The sequence below is a fragment of the Gastrolobium bilobum genome, unplaced genomic scaffold (assembly GCF_033153095.1).
Source record: "Gastrolobium bilobum isolate Gb01-03AN ecotype WA unplaced genomic scaffold, APGP_CSIRO_Gbil_v1 utg2894, whole genome shotgun sequence".
Lineage (NCBI taxonomy): Eukaryota > Viridiplantae > Streptophyta > Magnoliopsida > Fabales > Fabaceae > Gastrolobium > Gastrolobium bilobum.
Window position 1 is genome coordinate 155,563 of NW_026897400.1, and position 21,705 is coordinate 177,267.

The 21,705-nt window shown below is 36.8% G+C and overlaps 1 protein-coding gene across 1 annotated transcript; it reads right to left on the bottom strand.

Annotated features, from left to right (window-relative positions):
- Positions 1-788: 788 nt before the first annotated feature.
- Positions 789-20,042, bottom strand: LOC133306615 (ranBP2-type zinc finger protein At1g67325-like). The gene is made up of 7 exons (XM_061506936.1): positions 19,944-20,042; positions 19,745-19,790; positions 18,912-19,024; positions 17,821-18,025; positions 4,165-4,278; positions 2,045-2,151; positions 789-1,170 (listed from the first exon to the last, which is right to left on the bottom strand). The coding sequence occupies exons 1-7, from the start codon at positions 19,956-19,958 to the stop codon at positions 1,036-1,038; spliced, it is 735 nt and encodes a 244-aa protein (XP_061362920.1). The 5' UTR covers positions 19,959-20,042; the 3' UTR covers positions 789-1,035.
- Positions 20,043-21,705: the final 1,663 nt, after the last annotated feature.

Below are 21,705 nucleotides of genomic sequence, written 5' to 3' on the forward strand. Positions count from 1 at the left end.
TTTCGGTGAGAAAAGATTTCAGAGATGGTTTCAAAATAACTTTGATCTACCACCAAACATGTAAATCAATTGATATAAAATTATTTCACTTTAATTCATAATTTTGAATTCGAGTCCTAGATACGCAATTTTATTAAAAAACTTGACAGAGAAAGCTTTGTCACCGTTATTATCCTACCTGACTCGAACCGAATTGATCGTGTAATTGATGAATCAACAGAAAAATCTCTAAAAATACAAATAAATAAATATATAAATAAAATAACTTTTTTTTTTGTACATATAACATGTTGCTTGCAAAATAATCAGACGGATAAGTACCACCCTCTTGAAATAATCACGTAGTTCTCATTATATTAGGTGCTTGCATCTCCATGTCATATGAATGTGTGTAAAGATCACACAACTTTCTATTGTACCATTTTCACACCTTTCTAAGAAAATCAACAACTTTCTCTTACCCTGAGAGTAACTTGTTATTGTTAATAACTTTTTTCATCATTGCATGAAAATTTACTCGAACAAAAGTTATCTATATAAATTAACAACTTACTAGCTAGTCAAGTGTAAGTTACAAATTATCATAAAGACTAAACATGGAGCAATAGAAAGTAGTATAAGAGAATCATTAGCAATATCTAATTTAATTGAAAAACCAGTTTAAAGAAAACACAAGGTATATGAATTCAGATGCTTTTTCCAGGAAAACACCAAGGAAATCAATGGTTTCATAACTTCCAAAAGAAAAACACCAAGATGACTGAGAATGAATTTAACAAAATAGCCTAGCAATGATTGCCATAAAAATCCAAATGTCTGATGATCCCATTCAGCTTATTTCTCAGTAACTTTTTCATATAAAGTATCATCAAAATACAAAAATAAATTGTCATCAACAACCAGGCCAAAATTATCCGCATGGAAACTCTTCCCCTAGAATTCACAGATATCTAGTTCCCTGCTTCTAAGCAAAAACTTTTCCCTTTACACAGAGGGACCAAAGATGTATATATATATATACACAATGCTGTGATGCTAATTGGCAGAGGCTGTTTTCTCACTTCCACAGTCTTTTCGGTTGCACACATTTCGAAATGGATAGTTAAGGTTCCCACATTTTCCACAAGTCCAACTACCTTCAGGAATACCTGTATTTGGTTGGCTTGAGCTCTTCAAAAAAGCATGGAAAAACACAAATCAGTATGTGTTGTCATGGTGAACCAAAAAAAAAAAAAAACCAAAACAATCTTCCTGCCCCTCTCACAAAAACCGAAAAAAATAACAAGGAAACACAGTAGATCACAATATGATAACATGATGAAACTATTCACAATATAGTTACATCCTCAACTTCCATTCCAATAAAATGGGGGAAGTGCTTCTTTTAAATTATTGTAGTGAAAATCCATTTTTATGTCTTGATATAATAGTTTAAGCTTTTATAATGAATAGTCATTTATTAAAAATGCCACAAGAACCTCTTTAGCCAAATAGTCAGGACTTTGATCCACACCATCTCTATCCTCATACTAAGCTAAATTTCATAACTTTATCCACGTTTTTGGCCCCAAATGGATTTTGCATGTTCGATGTTGTTAAGATATATGTTATAGTTATGTGTGTTGGGGAGTCCATTAGCTATAGGCCCGTGGCCCATCTATCTTGTAAACCTATCACACTGTAGGATAAAAGAATAAGATAATATGATGGGATATTTCCTTGATAAAATTAAGAAAGAAGCATTGGTATCAAAAATAATTTTTCAAATACAAGTTTAAATCTGGGTGACTGAAAGTTTAGTGTCCTAGTAATGAAAGTTTATGATGATGGGAATCTCTCTCCCCATTCCAAGGAGTTTTCATCTGTTTAGAAGTATCAGAAGTAGGCTTTTGTATCTGAAGCTTAAAGGATCATAATGAAATGAAGGTGAAATACAGACTAAGGCTCACTCTCAAACATAATGAACACCTCTTACACGTGCACTATTCATTCATGTTTACTAAGATGATCATTAGAGCATTGAGAGACAAAAGAAAACACTTACAGGTCTGGCAGCTCCACAGTGTTTCATGTTGCAAGTAGTTCTGAAGGCAAAGTTAACATTCTCACATTTTGGACAGATCCAGTCCCCTTCAGATAAACCATCTGGCCCTGCATAGACAATCCAAAACATGAGGGTGACGCCGTGACATTTTTTCTGTTTTTCTTTTCTTGGTCAAGGCATGAAGATATTTATGCATGTTATTGCAAATCTCCATATAAATGCAAAATAAAAAATACATTATGACTTCTTTTGTTCCCCCACCCTGTCCGAGGGCAGAGAAAGGATTGTTATGATCGAAATTTGAGCCCCAAAGTTCTGTAAATCCAATTTGGGGCATAAGGCCAACTCAAACAGATAACTGGTATATTAAAAAAGGCTAGTTGATTGTAATGGAAAACAAGCAAATTATAGTAAGTTTCACATTCAAAATACATCTTAACTACTTTTCTGTTCATATATAGGGTAAAATTCAAACTTCCAAATTTATTTCCCAATACGATGAAAAGAACAGCATTCACATAATTTGCCTCTTAACCTGAAAAAATATGCAAAAAAAAGCACTTATAGATCAGTAACTTTCTCAAACACTACATTATATCTACTACGCCAAGTTAATTATTTTAATTGACTATTGAGCTAGCCTTTTCCATAGACCAAGAGATCCTCAGAAATCTTATGCCATCAGAAACCAAATGAATTACAAATATTTTCCTCTACAGTGAACAAATTTTATCACTCGTGAAGGAGTTGGAAATTGGAATGTCAAAGGCTTCACGAATCCTAGGAAATTGAAGAAAGTCAAGCACATATTTCTAAGTCTTTGATGGATATTGTCTTGCCCTTCAAGAGACCAAGTTGGAGGAAGCAGATGGTTTTTTGGTCAGAAGTTTATAGCATTCAAGGTTTAAAGAATGTGAATGTTTTACCTCCTGTAGAAACTCAGGAGGTATGATTGTGATTGGGGATACTAGGGTGGCTGCCAAGGTTGACTTGTATCATGGGAAAGATACAGTTTCAGTTTTGATTGCTTAACAGGGCAAGTGGCAGTGGGGTTATATTTCAGTCCATGGTTGTATGAGGTTCGGTTTAGGCCTTTTTTTTTTGGCAACAATTAAGCTTTGTTAATGTTTTCTGATTTAGTGATTTTTATACTCCTTGCTTGTGCTTGGAAGGCAATTTCAATGCAGTTGGATTCCTAATTGGAACTGGGGAAGGAAGAACTATAACCACAATGAAGAGTTCTGACACCTTTATCTGACTCCTCTAAATCCCTCTTCCAGTTTCACACTTAACCACCTAACTGTCAAAGTCAAAGGTTCCTCCTCAACAAACCTATCTAGAATTTCAAGCTCTCTCTAGGTCTTTTGTTTGGACACTAGTTCTTCATAGGATTAACACAAATCACTTGCTACACATTTGCAGATCTCATACCGCTATTTTCCCCCAGGATATGTGTCGTGCAATAAAAGTTCAGAAACAGCTCAATACCTATATCTGCAATGCAAGGCAGCAGCTACCCTTTTTGGAGCAAACTTTTGGGATTTTCTATGATTACTGGATGTTTCTGTGTACTTTATAGAGACTTTTTTTGGATGGTATACTCTAGAGCAGACTTTGATGGTTCAGTTTAAGGGATTTGTTAATAGTAAGGAGGACAACTCTGTCACAGTATGCAACATCTGGCAATTCTTTGATGCATTTGGCTAGAACAGAACACACACATCTCCGAGGGTTCACCGAGATAGGGTTATAATATTAGCAACTCTCGAGTGTTCTGCCCAAGGTTCTTTTCCGGCAAATGGATTTGGGCCACCTTGCTGCATTTCTAGTTTCCTAATTTTGTTTTGATTTAGCTTTTTTCAACTCTTGAGGATGTGTTATCCGCCCCTACAGATATATTGTACTTACTTTTCTCCTCTTTAATAATACTCAGAATGATATGGTAGAGTACACAGATAAAGTTGCTACCATAAAGTAACCTACAAGCAAGAACCAGTTGTTGAAAAAGCCATTTCACCAAATCAGAGAAATACATTAGCTATTATTCGAAAACAAAAGAAATAAAAGAATAAAGGTTTTGAACAAGAAGAGAATCAAGAAGTAAAAGGTCATGTAAATACCTCCACGACGTTTCCGAGATGCAAAATTATCTACTACTAATCCCGTGTCCCATGGAGGACTTTGAAAACCATATCCATAGGGATTGATTCTAGGCCTTGGGCTATAAGTAACACCTGATTCAGCAATAACTTAGTTATAGGAAAATAGACACATTGAAATGACTAAAATCATGATGTCATAGGTAGAATTGCAGCAAATTATGATGCAGAAGTATTTGTATAATTTTTTACTCATTATACTGTTTAGTTGCCCCTACTTAACCTTACAGTCTGCTGCTAATTAAGTTCTCATTAAACATTAAGGTTAGATGGATTTATATTAAATCACAAAATGACCTTCTCAGATGAAACTTGAGTTTCGGGATGGGTAATGGGTTAAGTAATATATACTTCACCAAGTACAAATAGTCCTTAGAACTTTGTGTTCAGCTATCATATGACATATTTTCAGATTTGAATGGTTTCTAACCCTAGACTAATCCTCTTGTTCCTACTACAATTTTCCTACTCCTAAGCATAATTCTTCGAAAAAGTTGTTATTGTTGATATCTATCGAATTTTGTTTGCGTCACATAGGCATATATATCAAATAACTAATATATTAAAACACAAATATTGACAATTGCGAGATTGAGACGAGCACCGCGTGATGAGTCTCCAGCTTACTATGTATTAAGAGACAAATTGAGCATGAAAATGATTTAAAAATAACCAAAAGACACGAGAATTGTGATTAAAATATTATTTTACTCTCAGCAATATTCTTAGAAAGAAATGCTCGTATTTTGTAGGAATTTTGACTTAGTGGAGAAGATCACTTAGTTTTCTTTTCTTTCATTGTTTTGTTTAAGCCAGATATGTCTGGCTAATTTTCTTTGTAGTTAGGGATATGGATCCAACGTGAATCCTTGTTTTGGTTTAACTTTTTATTTAACAAAATCTGTCTCAAATTGTTATGTGCTTATCTCGAATTACTTGTTAAATTCTTGTATGATCTGATCAACCATATAGAAATAAAGAGGGTTAGGGTTCTTAATAGAAATATTGGGATCCTGATCTAGACAGGGGTAAACACCAATTCTTGCATATTCTAAACATAGACATGTTGGAATTGTAAACTTGTTAGATTCATCACGCGTAAAGCTTAATCTAAAAAGGATTTTTAAGACATTAGGATTCTAATTAGGTTAAAGAGTTAAATAAGTAAGACATTAGGGGGATTTAACCAATTGTCTCTTAGATGATGAATTGTATGAAACAAGAGAGATTGAAATTGTTGAATTGAGCCAAATCACTTAAGGGGGATCAGAGGTGAAGTCAACCCTAACTACATTTCTCATTCTTGATTCCCAACTCATCTTTTAATTATTTGAATCCTTTTCTTGCATTTACTTGTTGCTTGGTATTAGAGTAACTCAGTTTATATTCTGTAAAATCAGTTACAACAATGTAACTGACTTGTAGCTATAACAATGTAACTGACTTGTAATGTAACTGACTTGCAGTTACAACAATGTAACTGACTTAGTTTTATGTTAGATTCTAACTCAGTGGGTTAATATTGTATAGTTAATTAACTCACTGAAGTTAGCATAGTTCAGTAGATCTATAAATAGATCCCTGTGTAATTCTCTATGTACTGTAATCATTTTTTCACAATTCTAAATACAGCTTCTTTCAGATTCTCTCTTCCCTTACTTTGATTCTTCGTTTATGGTATCAGAGCTCCATTCTTGGGGCCCCGATCCATTTTCTTCTTTCTTCCATGGCTTCCGCTACAAAAAACACTCCAACTTCAGCGTCATCTGCAAATCAAAAAAACGCTTTAGGTGATTCCAAATCGCCTATATTGTTCAACACGCAATTGTCTGTGAAATTAACTAGCAAGAACTTCCTATTATGGAAGCAGATTGTTGAACCACCAATAATAGCTCATCAATTGGAACACTATCTTGTAAATCCACAAATTCCTCTTCGATTTAGATCAGAAGAAGATCAAGTTGCTGAAATAGTTAATCCAGCGTTCGTTGAATGGGAGAAAACAGACAAGATGCTCCTCACATGGCTTCAATCAACTCTTTCTGAAGAAACCATCAACAAAATTCTTGGTGTGCGTCAATGTCATCAAGCATGGGATAAAATTCACAAATATTTTGATTCAGTAACAAAAGCAAAAGCCAACCAAGTCAAATCTGAGTTACTAAACATCAAGAAAGGTGACAAAAACATCGAAGAATTCATAGCTCGAGTGAAAGCTCTCAGTGATACGTTGATAGCTATAGGAGATCCTTTCTCTGATCAAGAACTTATTCAAACTGTTCTTGAAGGACTTCCTGAAGATTATGGTCCGTTCATCACTTACTTTAGAGGAAAAGATTATAGTTGTTTTGAAGATCTTGAATCACAACTCCTAGCTCAAGAAGCTATGCTCGCAAAATTTCAAGCAAGTATGTTATCTTTGAACTCAATTAATGTAGCACATAACAGTCATCTGTTCACCCCTGTTTTAGGAACTCAAGAACAGGGGAACACCAGACAATTGCAACCTTCTTTACGAGGACCTTTTGATTAAGAAAATAACTCAAGAAGTTACGTTCAACCTGTAAGAGGTGGATGGCGCGGTGGTCGTGGCAGAAATCGTGGTGGAAGAACTGGTGGCAGATTTCTCGTGACCTGTCAACTTTGCCGGAAAAATGGCCATGAGGCTGCCAACTGCTGGTGGAGATTCAACACAAGCTTCACACCTCCACAATCAACTCAGGCTCATTTTCCGACCACTGCGAACTTTCCGGCAAACTCTCCAGTGACAGCAAATTTGACGGTCTCTCAAATTCCAGCTCGTCCAAACTGGAATTCTTTACATGCTACACCTAATTCCTTGCAATCTCAATCTCAAGCTTCATCTTTTCAAGGTGGACTTCCACATGCACTTGCTGCTGCATCTACCAGTGGCCAGATAGCTCTTGAAAGGTATCCTGACTCAGGAGCTTCACACCATGTCACTGCTGATTCAGGAAATTTGATGCAAAGCACTCATTATGATGGTCCAGAACAGATATTTGTTGGAAATGGGCAAGGTTTGTCTATTACTTCTGTTGGTTCCAACAGCTTTCTATCTCCTTTTAAACCACAAACTTCTCTATATCTACATAATCTTCTTCTTGTTCCAAAAATTACCAAAAATCTTATAAGTGTCAGCCAATTTGCTAGAGATAACAAAGTTTACTTTGAATTTCATTCAACTCACTGTTTTGTTAAATCACAGGAGTCCCAGGAGGTCTTACTTGAAGGCTTTCTTGAACAAGATGGTCTGTATAAATTCAAGGGACTCCAGCTTCTACTCCTGTCCCATCAAATAATTCTACTTGTCATTCAAATAATTCAGTTTGTAATACTCTATCATGTAATAAAGTCTTTCACAATCAGATTTCTGTAAATGATGTATCAAGGAGCTATAGTCTTTGGCATTCCAGATTAGGACATCCTCACTTTGAAGCTTTACAAAGAGTATTGTCTCATTGTAATATACCAATTGGAAATAAAATGATTTCTGATTTTTGTACAGCTTGTTGTATGGGAAAGTCTCATAGATTACCATCTTTTCCTTCTTCCACAGAATATAATGAGCCCTTTGCACTTATTTTTAGTGATTTGTGGGGACCTGCACCCATTTCCTCATCTCAAGGCTTTATGTATTATATTACATTTGTTGATGTTACAACAAGGTATATATGGATTTATCCCCTCAAACAAAAATCAGAATCACTAAACATTTTCAAACAATTTCACTCCTTTGTTTCCACTCAATTTCAACATAATATCAAATCTGTTCAAACTGACTGGGGTGGTGAATTTAGACCCTTCACAAAATTTCTTACAGAATCGGGAATCATTCATAGACTCATTTGTCCCCATACTCATCATCAAAATGGGTTAGTTGAGAGAAAACACCGACAAATTGTTGACATGGGACTTACTCTTCTTGCACATGCTTCCCTTCCTCTTAAGTACTGGGATCATGCCTTTCTTACAGCTGTCTATTTAATAAATAGACTGCCTACATCAGCTTTAAACTTTAAAATTCCCTACTATGAACTTTACAAAACATTTCCTGATTACAAATTCCTTCGCAGATTTGGATGTGCTTGTTTTCCTCTACTTCGTCCATACAATAAGCACAAATTTGATTTCAGACCTCAGGAATGTGTTTTTCTAGGATACTCACCCAATCACAAAGGTTATAAATGCCTCCACCCTGATGGAAAAATTTACATATCTAAAGATGTACTCTTCAATGAACACAGATTTCCCTTTCCATTCATATTTTCTTCAACCTCATCAAGCATCCCAAGCATCCCAAGTAACTTCACTTACTCAAGTAATATCATCCCACTAACTTCTACTTCTCCTAATACATTCTCTCCATCACTTCCTCAGACCCCTACCTCAGAATCATCAACTGCAGCAATCAGAACCAATTCGAATGTTTCATTTTCTGGACATACCAATGACTCTGCTCCTAACTTGTTACATGATACATCATTTACTTCTTCTGATAGTGTTATACCTTCTGACAGTGCAGTACCATCCTCTACTTCACCTCACTCTAATTCCTCACATAATAGAGTCAGTTCACCTCAACCTTCTACTACTGCTGAAAAATCCTCTCACACCAGTTTTACTCCCTCATCCAGTCAAATCAGTCCCTCTCAGTCTTCTAACTCTAGTTCTCCACCCTTAAATACTGCAGTGCAGTCCCCCATGTCCACTGTTTCTCCTATGTCTTTATCTTCTTCTCCACCTTCATCAGGATCAGAATACAGACCCTATAAATCTCTTAAAATACATTCTCCTCCTCATACTATACTTACCAGATCTAAAGGTCCAGCCCCTTCCATCTTTACTGCTCATATGGAACCAACCAGTGCTAAACAAGCTCTAACTGACCCCAAATGGGCTCAAGCTATGCAGCAGGAATATGATGCTCTCATTGCAAATTGTACATGGTCTCTTATGCCTCTACCAGTCTCAAGGAAACCCATTGGTTGCAAATGGATCTTTAGAATAAAAGAAAATTCTGATGGTACAATTAATAAATACAAGGCAAGGCTAGTTGCCAAAGGTTTTCATCAACAATATGGCTGGGGTTATAATGAAACATTTTCCCCAGTAGTAAAGCCTATTACTATTCGAACTATCCTCACATTGGCATTGTCTCATGGATGGCCTTTAAAACAACTTGACGTTAATAATGTTTTCCTTAATGGAGATCTCTTGGAAGAAGTTTATATGTCTCAACCTCCAGGTTTTGAAGTCACTGACAAGACTCTAGTACGCAAGCTCAACAAAGCTCTTTATGGATTAAAACAAGCTCCTATGGCATGGTTTGAAAATTTTGGAGCTGCTCTTCATCATCTTGGTTTTATTTCTAGCAAATATGACCCCTCTCTCTTTATTCTTCGCTCTAATGGCAACTGCACCTATATTCTGGTTTATGTGGATGATATTATCATCACAGGAAACAATTCTGACTTAATACAGCTTCTAATTGATCAGTTGCATTCTAAATTTGCCTTAAAATAGCTTGGAAATCTGGACTACTTTCTTGTAATCGAAGTTAAACATCTCTCCAATGAAGGATACTGTTATCTCAGTCAAAATATATTAGAGATCTTCTTTACAAAGCTGGAATGGCAGAAGCTAAAGGAATTTCCACTCCTATGCCTAGTGGATGCAAGCTAAGCAGATTTGGCTCTAATTATGTACCTGACCCCTCACTTTACAGGTCCATTGTTGGAGCATGATAAGTCTGGCAATTAAATCAGAGAAATAAACGCAGCAACAGGGATTTTTGGCCCAGAATTCTGGATTTTCTTCTATTTATATAAACTGAACAAAATTCTATTACAACTAGCGTCAAAGGAAAATTGCAATAACAGAGAACAAACTACAAAATTATAACAGAAGTTTCAGTGCAATTAAGAGGCACTGATCTCTCCCAAGAACTCCCAAAATGCCAGCCTCCCTTCTCCTTGCATCGTTGCTGTTTATATATCAGTCTTGGGTCCACCTTCCTCCACCTGCCACATCAGCCACACGTATGGCCTCAACAAACGTTACCCAACAACATTCTCACGTCCCATAACAGAATTCCCTTCAACCATTTTATGCATCCCTCTCTCCTCTGAGTCATCAATAAGGTTTACTCCTCTCCAACGCTTCCTACTATACACCTTCAAAGGATTCTTATCAATACTTCCCCCCAAAACCTTCACCTTGTCCTCAAGGTGAAAATCAGGAAATTGAGAGTTAAAAGATGCAGAATCCTCCCATGAATTTTCAAAAGATGGAAGCTGAAACCACTTTATCAAAACTTCCACTCGCCCCATAGGGTCTCTTCGCCACTGGAGGACAGCCTCTGGTTGTGCTACTAACTCCCACTCATCATTCAACATTGGAGGCAAGGGCTGCACTATAACAGTAGGAGAAATGGCCTTCTTTAATAAAGAAACATGGAAAACGTCATGGACTTTACAGTCTGCAGGTAACAATAATCGATAAGCCACAGCCCCAACACGCTCCACTATCTCATAGGGCCCATAAAATCTTGGGCTGAGCTTCTCATTAAACTTCCTTGCTAATGAACGAAGTCTATATGGTTGGAGCTTGAGATAAACCATGTCCTTTACCTGAAACTCCACATCACGTCGATGCTGATCTGCAGACACCTTCATTCTATTCTGAGCAGTCAGCAAATGTTGTTGCAGCTCATGCAAAATTAAATCTCTATTTTGTAATAATGTGGAGACTTCATCAACAGGAGAAATAGCAAAGCTTGAGCGAAAAAGTGTGGGGGCATCACAGCCGTGTAAAACCTTGAAGGGAGTGGTACCAGTAGCACTCTTGAAAGTGGTGTTGTACCAAAACTCCGCCCAATGCAACCATGAAGACCATGTTTTGGGTTTAGGAGAGCATAAACACCTGAGATAATCTTCCAAGCAACGATTCACAACCTCAGTTTGGCCATTTGATTGGGGGTGGTAAGAGGTACTGTATTTTAATTTAGTGCCACTACAACGAAATAGTTCAGACCAGAAAGCACTAAGAAAAACACGGTCTCTGTCACTCACAATGGAAGTGGGGAACCCATGTAATCTGACCACCTCTTTGATAAATAACAATGCAACCACCTTTGCTGTATATGGATGCTTAAGAGGGATGAAGTGAGCATACTTAGAAAGACGATCCACAACCACAAAAATGGTGTCAAAGCCCTGAGCCTTGGGTAAACCACCTATGAAATCCATAGATAGATCAGACCAAGTATGTGTGGGAATCGGCAGTGGCTGTAAAAGACTTGCAGGGGACAATGTAGAGACTTTATTTTGTTGACACACAGGACAAGCGGCAACGTAAATTTTGATTCTTTTACGCATCCCTTCCCAATAAACCACACCACTTATCCTCTTTAGTGTCCGAAGGAACCCAGAGTGCCCTCCCACATAAGAGTCATGAAACTCATGTAACACCATGGTAATAAAATTAGAATTTTTGGCTAATACCATTCGGCCTTGATGAAACAACCTGCTGCCCCCTTGTAAGCTGAAGCCAGAATGAGCTTGAGGATTGAGTAACAAATCCTGAATGATGCTCTTCATTCTGTTATCTTCTTGCAGCTCTTGTTCCAATGCCTCATACTTGTTGACGTCCATACAAGAGAGGGAATAACATTGCAGGTTACGTGACAATGCATCCGCAACCTTGTTATCCTTCCCTGGTTGATATTGGATCTCAAAATCATACCCAAGCAGTTTGGAGACCCACTTCTGTTGCTCTTCCCCTAAAATCCGTTGGTCAGTCAAAAACTTCAAGCTCTTTTGGTCGGTTTTGATGATAAAGTGATGACCCAAAAGGTATGGTCTCCACCTTTGAACAGCAAACACAATTGCCATCAATTCCTTTTCATACACAGATTTCTCTAGAGCCCGAGGAGAGAAGGCTTGACTGATATAACTAATTGGCCTATCCTCCTGCGTAAGCACTGCTCCTATTCCCTTGCCTGATGCATCAGTAATAACAGTGAATGGCTTAGCAAAATCTGGCATTGCTAAGACCGGAACAGAACACATAGCTGCCTTTAAAGATTCAAAAGCAGCTTGGGCTTCTGGACTCCAAAGAAAAGCATCTTTTTTTAACAAATCAGTTAACGGTTTTGCTATCTTGCCATACCCTTGAACGAACTTCCTATAATAACCAGTTAATCCTAAAAACCCTATCAATCCTTTGAGGTTTTTAGGACTAGGCCAATCAGACATAGCTGCAATCTTGGAAGGGTCAGCTTTAACACCTACCTGTGAGATGATGTGACCCAAGTACTCAATTTGCTGCTGTCCAAAACTGCACTTCTTTTTGTTAACAACCAACTGATGTTGTCTTAGGATGCTCAACACACATCTGAGATGCCTTAAATGTTCTTCTTCACTACGGCTGTAAATCAAAATATCATCAAAAAACACCAATACAAACTTGCGCAGATGAGGCCGTAGGATCTCATTCATCAGAGACTGGAAAGTGGAGGGAGCATTGGTGAGCCCAAAAGGCATCACCAAGTACTCATAGTGACCCTCGTGGGTCCTAAAATCCGTTTTGGGGATGTCTTCCTCCCTCATTCGTATCTGATGATAGCCTGACTTGAGGTCAAGTTTGGAAAAGATGCGGGAACCTCCTAATTCATCCAATAACTCCTCAATAACAGGGATTGGGAATTTGTTGGGGACTATAAGTTTGTTGAGGGCCCTGTAATCCACACACACTCTCCAGCTACCGTCCTTCTTCCTTACCAAAATGACTGGGCACGAAAAAGGACTGATACTAGGACGTATCATGCCTGCATTGAGTAATTCAGACACCAAGGATTCAATCAATGATTTCTGATAATGAGGGTACCTGTAAGGCCGTATGTTAGGCACTCCACTACCAGGTTTCAGCTCAATGGCATGGTCTTGACGTCTGTGGGGAGGCAACCCTTGTAGTTGTTGGAAGACATCGTCAAACTCAGCCAACAATAAAGACAGGGCTCCCCAATCATTCGGTACTGCAGCCCCATCACCCTGAATCCAGTGAGGCTCCACTACATATCCTTGTCCCTCATCCCTCATTGTTTTCAGCATTGAACGAAAAGAAGTCAATGCCCCCTTTCTAGACAGTGAAGGATCTCCACGAAGTATCACGTCACTCCCCTCTGTCTGAAACTTCAAAGTCAACTTGTTGAAGTCAGCCGTAATTTCCCCCAATCCCCTCAGCCACTCCATTCTTAGGATGACCTCAGCTCCACCCAAATCAAAGACGAACAAGTCCTGCTTTGTCAATAGCCCTTGGATGCGTAACTCAATCTGACGACACACCCCTTGGCTTTCCACCTTGTGACCATTTCCCAAGACAACCTTAAAATTGTAGGAGTCTTCGATGGGCAACTTCAACCTCTCCGCGACTTGCCGATTGACGAAATTGTGAGTGGCACCACTGTCTAACAACATCGTCACCTTCTCCCCCATCATCGACCCCCATAACTGCATGCTTTGGTTCGAAGAGAGCCCTAAGACACTGTAGATCGACAGCTACAAGGTCTCTGTAGCGACGGGTCCCTCCTCATCCTCTCGCGTCTCACCGTGTGTGGGTATGTCCTCCCCATTCGTGCCATCATCCTCTTCAATGACTAAGAGTTGTAAATGGGCATTTTGACAACATTGTTTGCGATCCCACCGCTCCCCGCACTTGAAACAAAGACCCTTACGGCTACGATCATGCAACTCAGCTTGACTGAGTCTCCCTCCTCCTCCGATGCTATTGCTTCTAGAAGCTTCGAGCATTCTGGAGTCTCCCACTGTCCCTGCGTTCGCAACACGCGTAGGATTATTTGGTGCAGAACGCGAGTCGTTTTGGTTTGTGGCAGCAGCACGTGTGTCGGTGGGTGTACTTTGAGTAACATTATTATATGGACCCTTTGGCTGTGGTCCATTAGTAAACACGGTATTGGGCTGATTGGAACGGCCCATTCCCTTTCCTCGACCAACCCACGAAAAACCCAGCCCATCCGTAGCCCAAGAAGCGTTCCTTCGTTCTAAACTCATCGTCTTCCTCATCATGTCTGCTAATGAGTCCAGATTACTTTGAATTAACTCAGTGCGCAAGCTATGGCAGATGTCATGCAACCAAATCTCCTTGAGCATAACTTCATCAGCGTAGTGAATTGGACCAATTATCCTTTCAAATTCAGCCCCGTAGTCAGCAACACTTCATGTTTGCTTTAGACTAATGAGCTCTTAGTATGGACTTCCGGTCAACTCCAGCTGGAATCGATCCATCACATCAGTGCGAAAATCCTCCCAGGGAGCGTTTGGATTACTACGCTCCCACACAAAAAACCAGTTGAGAGCAGGTCCATCCAAGACGATCATGGCTGCATCCACCTTCAACCGGTCCGTGATCTCATTGACCCAGAAATAACGCTCGATCCTGCTAACCCATGCGAACACATCATCACCACTAAACCGTGGAGGTTCCAAACGCGGTTGTTGTGCGTTTCCCCCTGCATGTCTCCCTGCAAATGGATTTCGCGCTTCCGATTCGGTGCTCCGTCGACGGGAACGACCGCGGCGAGGACTGACTTCTCTGTTGGTCCTGTCTCGATTGCGCGGGTTGCGTTGTTACAAAGCTAAAATGTCATTTAGTTATTGTTCGTTCCGATCGTGCCTTTCCTCTGCTAATGCCTCAATCCGCCGTAAACGTTCTTCAACCACTTCCAAACGAGTGTCCATATTTCTGGTGATAACCATTCAAAGCACCCCAAGATCGGAGTGCTCTGATACCAGTTGATAAGTCTGGCAATTAAATCAGAGAAATAAACGCAGCAACAGGGATTTTTGGCCCAGAATTCTGGATTTTCTTCTATTTATATAAACTGAACAAAATCCTATTACAACTAGCTTCAAAGGAAAACTGCAATAACAGAGAACAAACTACAAAATTATAACAGAAGTTTCAGTGCAATTAAGAGGCACTGATCTCTCCCAAGAACTCCCAAAATGCCAGCCTCCCTTCTCCTTGCATCGTTGCTGTTTATATATCAGTCTTGGGTCCACCTTCCTCCACCTGCCACATCAGCCACACGTATGGCCTCAACAAACGTTACCCAACAACATTCTCACGTCCCATAACAGAATTCCCTTCAACCATTTTATGCATCCCTCTCTCCTCTGAGTCATCAATAAGGTTTACTCCTCTCCAACGCTTCCTACCATACACCTTCAAAGGATTCTTATCAGAGCATTACAGTATGCTACATTAACAAGACCTGAAATTGCATTTAGTGTGAATAAAGTCTGTCAATTTTTATCCCAGCCACTTGAGGAACATTGGAAAATTGTTAAACGCATTTTGAGGTATCTCAATGGCACTTTATCCTATGGTCTGGTTTTTCATCCACCTTCATCACAGCACCCTCTTTCACTTGTGGCATTCTGTGATGCTGATTGGGGTTCAGATCCGGATGATAGAAGATCAACCTCTGGAGCTTGTGTGTTTTTAGGCTCAAATCTAATCTCCTGGTGGGCCAAGAAGCAGTCCCTAGTGGCACGTTCAAGTGGTGAAGCTGAGTATTGAAGCTTAGCCCATGTTGCAGCTGAAATTTTGTGGGTGCAATCACTTTTACAAGAGCTCCAAATTCCAGTTAAAGTCCCTGTCATCTACTGTAATAATCAGAGCACAGTTGCTCTTGCTCATAATCCAGTCTTGCACTCTCGAACAAAACATATGGAACTAGATGTTTTCTTTGTCAGAGAAAAAGTTTTGGCTAAGTCTCTTATTGTGCAGCATGTTCCATCTTCCCTACAGGTTGCTGATACCTTCACTAAGCCTATTTCTGCTTCCAGATTTGCAGATCTCAGAGACAAGCTCAAGGTCTTGGATCATGCAATACTGACCAAACCCCCTTGAGCTTGAAAGGGGGAATATTAGAGTAACTCAGTTTATATTCTGTAAAATCAGTTACAACAATGTAACTGACTTGTAGCTATAACAATGTAACTGACTTGTAGTTACAACAATGTAACTGACTTAGTTTTCTGTTAGATTCTAACTCAGTGGGTTAATATTGTATAGTTAATTAACTCACTGAAGTTAGCGTAGTTCAGTAGATCTATAAATAGATTCCTGTGTAATTCTCTATGTACTGTAATCATTTTTCACAATTCTAAATACAGCTTCTTTCAGATTCTCTCTTCCCTTACTTTGATTCTTCGTTTACTTGGCATTTGTTCTTTTAAATGCTTTCTTTTAATTGGCTTTCCATTAATTAAAAATTACTCTTCCCAAATCAACTTTGAATTGTCTAACTTAGATACAAACATTGAATTATTGCTTGTAATTAGTCCTCGTGGGAACGATACTAACTCATCATTTTATTACTTAGAAACGACCGGTATGCTTGCAATGTTCACAACACCGAGTCAAATGACAACATTCCTGAATTCGACTAGCATGCTTTGAACATTTATAGCAAGTATCTAAAACTAATGTCAACACTCAAATTACTAATTATTTTTTAAAACTAACTACTGTTCAAAGGTCTCCAGGAATCGTACAGAGTATTGGTATCCGACACATGTTGTGTATTAGTGCTTCATAGCTATTTAGCATCAACTTTGACTTGAGTTAGATGATTCTCAAAATAAGTGTCCAAATATTTAACAAGAAGCACAAGTCACAATATGAGCATTGGTTAGAAAAACAAAAAAGTAATTTAGTCTTGAACGTCAAGCATTAAATTGGTAAGTTTTTATATATGCACAAAATACAGGCCCCAAGTTTGATTCAATTATACTGTCAACTATAATATAACTATGGAGAGCAATGAGAGCCAAATTAAAAATAAGTTGATTGAGATAGGAATAAAAAAAAAAAAAAAACCTACTTTAATAAAGCATGCCTCAAAAGTCAAAATTCAGAGATAAGTAGTTTTTTACCTAAGTTGACGTTCCATATCATTGAAAAAACAAAATATTTGAGAAATTAAATAATCTGCCACTAGAATTGTATTCTAAATGTAAAGCATAAGAATTTTCAGGGATAAGATAAATGATAACTTCATTCAATCGTAGAATTTTAAAGACAGTTTTCTAATTGTCAAACCTCTATCATTCTAAGTACTACAGAATAAAAACTATCCAGGCTCCTGGAAAGATAAACTAAAAAATTCAAACTTCAACCTCAGTCTTTGTTTTTCCTTTATTTCTTTTTTTCTACTATTTGTTTTCCCTCGTCTTTTCAGGAAAAAAATGCTGGTACCAATTAATATACTTGCAGCAAATAAGCATTACTGCTGCTTATTCTATTCCAGGAAAGAAGGGGAAAAAAAAAAGATGAACTACTTATGTACCAAAGTGTACAGTGTAACAATAACAATGTCAAATATTGTGACAGCAACCTTTTCTATACTTAGAATCTTATGCTCAATAGGTTTCTTGGTAAAAATGAGATTCTACTCGAATTTATCTAGTAAGCAAGAGGATTAACCTTAATAATCTCAAATCAGAGAAAAGTGAGGGGGGGAAGGGGCAGCTTGTAAAGAAATTACAGATACAGTTACTGAGAAAATACCTCCAAAGCTTCCAGGTGGGAATGAGGGTACTGGACTATACGGTACACGAGGCCTAGTATAAAGACCATAATCATACTGTACACCAGAATGTGGCATGGGGGATCCAAACCTGCTTGACACACCATATGGTGGAGGAGGAACCCCAACACCTCCATAGTAGAAGTGGGGATGACTATTGCCATACGGGCTTGTAACTTGGGCAGGCTGTAGAAACGAATCAATTAAGCACTCATCAAAATCAAAAAAATATATGGCGAAAAAATAACATTTTACATATTTAATGCCCATTTTGTTTCATTGAATTAATCTTAACCATGAAGAAGCCAGGTAACCCTTATAATAACAACTCCATACAATGAGAATTAATGCTCAAATACTTTTCAGCATGCATTATACAGCTCAAAAAAAAAAAACTATGTCCAATGCATATGTTATATTCATAAAGAATTATATCCAAATAGCGGTAAGTAAAAAAAAATGTATATGTTGTAGTTCTCATAAAGGTAATGGCTGTGAGGTTCGTCATTTGTAGGGGATTGTGAGATAACAGCAAAGGCAACACTAAAATAACAGCTACCAAGCTTTATACCAATACATGGAATCAGATACAAGATAAAAAAACCACCAAGTGCTCTATTGAAAACCACATTTTCAGAAAGTCCATTTAGATCAAGATCGTTTTTAATGGTTTCTCCTAAAGTGTTTTTTGGTCTTCCTCTAACTCTTTTAATTTGGGTATCTTCCATTTGAGTCACTCTTCTCACTAGAGCCTCCATGGGTCTTCTAAGATGCATGGATATGGGTAAGTGTATCAGATATGACACTGTAAAAAGAAAAAGAAACATGTTTTTTTGTGACATTGTGACAATATAAAGTCAACAAACCAGTCAAAAATAAGAAACACGAAATTAAATATGGTCTACACATTTTGTGTTTTTAAAAAAAAAAATTATTCTTTTGCTCCTATAGGTCATCTGTTTGTATACATCCGGTACACAGGGTTTTGCCCATTGGATGCCTTTTCAAATCAAGTTGGCCATTCACCAAAAGGAAGAAATTCAAATGATAATCTAAATCAAGATGTACTTACTGGAATTACGGATGGTCTTGGAGCACCACAATGTCCCCGATTGCAAACAGTTCTAAAAGAAAAGTTTAAGTTCCCACAATTAGGGCAGGTCCAGTCTCCATCTTTACGCGAAGCTGATTACATGAGAAACAAACATTCTCTTAGAATTGTAATTTAAAAATCAATCAAGCACACTAAATTAGAGTTGCAATTTGACAGCTACTGTGATGCCCATTGTTAGAAATATAATATAAATATAAAGTCATTCACAAATCTCTTGTAAAATGGTATCAGAGCCTCTGTGAACATATGGTCTGGAGTTTGATCCATGCCACCCTCATTCTTCTAATAAATATTAAACTATGGAAATTTTTAACACAAGTAGGTGAGTCTGTGCATTGTCCACCCTTCAACCCCAACGGGCTCTTGTGTGAGGGGTATTAGAAATATAATATAAATGTAAAGCCATTCAAAAATCTCTTGTAACACCCATTACTACAAAACCAAGTTTCCATTATTCTTCTAAATGATCAGCAAAATCATGATGAGAAGAACACTTTTAGAGGCACTACCCTATGTCCCACAATTTATTCACAAAAGAAAATACTAGTCTGGACATAAATCCAGACACTACACATGATCTCCTGTAACTCTCTACACTAAATTGGATGTCTAACCAAAACACACCCAACATGAAAATTTGAAACAATTCACATAGTACATAAAATTAAAAGGGTTGTTCCTCCTCAAATAGTTAAAACCACAAGATTTTTTCCACCCAGATAACAAAATACAATTTTTACATACTTGCTGCAGAAAGCATTAAACACCCAAAAAACGCAAATGATATTTACCATCGTTGCGAGACCTTTTTGATCCAAATGAACCTCGAATACCGTCCTGCAAGAAAATTCACACAACACCCAAAAGGAAAAGGAGGAAAAGAATCAAACTTTGTATTCAGCAAATGAAAAACAGAATCAGACAAAGAAGAAGAAGAAGAGGGCAAGAGGTAGATATGGAATAACTGAATGGAAATGGAAGCAAACCCACCTTGGAAGAAGCCATCAGAAGGACTCAGGGAGCGAGAGAGAGAGAGAGAGAGAGAGAGAGAGAGAGAGAGAGAGAGAGAGAGAAGTGCTGAGTAGAAAGAGTAACAGCTAGAGGACGCGGCGTTCATAGCATTTGATTTTTCCACCCAAAAAAAAAAGTATGAATAATCAAATAACATAACGTGACTTGCTTTTGAAAAATAGGACTGATTTGATTTTTTATATTGACAGTTATATTTATTATCATCTTAACTTTATTATTTTTTGGGTTTATTTTTCTGTAATTAATCCAGATAAGTTATTAAGTCAAATAAGATGTCATTTTCAGTAGAAATTACGATATTTTTGTAATTTTAATTTATTTCATGATTATTATAATTTCTATAATTATAATTTTCTAATATTTCAATTTCAAAACGATGTCATGTTAAAAATAAATACATATAACTTATATGTACTAACTCAGAAATATTTTCTTGTTATTCTTTTTACTTGATTAGTTAATGTTCGATTAATTTGAAATTAACGTTTAAAAAATAAAAAATAATAATTATTGTTAATTTCAAATTGATTCAATAATAACCAACCAAGTAATAAGAATAGTAAACTTAAAATAATAATTAATATAATTTTTCTCTTATTTATATATATAAATTAACGTTAAATTTAGATATGAAAATATGAACAAAAAGAACACGAGCTGTGTCATTTTATTTAAATTATTTTTTGAAAAGATAATATTAAAAATGAGATATGTTATTGTATCTACTTTTTTTTATCTATTTTTATTTATCACTCTCTAATACCATTAGATCATAATCTCAATTATCCATTAAATCAAAAGTAGGCAAGAAAAAATAGGTAGAATAACATGTCTCTTATTATAATTAATAAATGAATATTTTAATATGAAGTTTTTAACTAAACTATAACAAGTTGTTAATTAATTTTATGGGAAGAAATAAAATAAAAAATTATTTCAAAAAATTCAATCGCATTTTGCAAGCAATTTAAACGCACTTTTTCATTAATCATTTCATCATTTCCATGATTTTTAATTGGGAATTGTTTTTCTTATTTAACATAACAGAAAAATAATTTTCTACACACACATGAAAGAGAGAAGAGAGATAATAAGGGACAGACAAAAAAATTAAGTGGGTACCATATTCAATTTGTATCTAGTGCATAAAATAATAATTTCATGTAACATGATATTATTATTTCCCTTTTTAATTTTATGTCTTACCCCTGAAATTATTTGTAAAATGGAAAGACGAGTGTGTAAGATTCATAAATAGACACATTAAATATGGATCGTATAGTATAACATGATTTTTTATTTGAGGTTAATGTCTTTCATTTTATATGAAATAAAATTATTTTCAAATACACATATAAAAATATGTAGAGCTCGGCCATGCAAGAAGAGAAAAAGAAAAAAAAAAGACTCATTATATTTTTATGTATATATAGAAGATAAAATTATCTCTAATAATAAAAGAACCACTAAACCCTTGTTATTCTGTGTCTTATCCCTAAAATTTGATTTGAGACCAAAGATATTTGAGAATATAAAAAACAATTATACTTTTGCATTAAATCACTCTACATTAATAGCTGTTTATTATCACATTCATCAAAATTGAACAACCTCAATCCCACTAAATCACTTTTAATTTTATTTTCATTAGCATTAATGATAAATAAAATTGCATAAATTTTTAACTAAGTGAATTAATTATATTAAGTAAATTAATAAT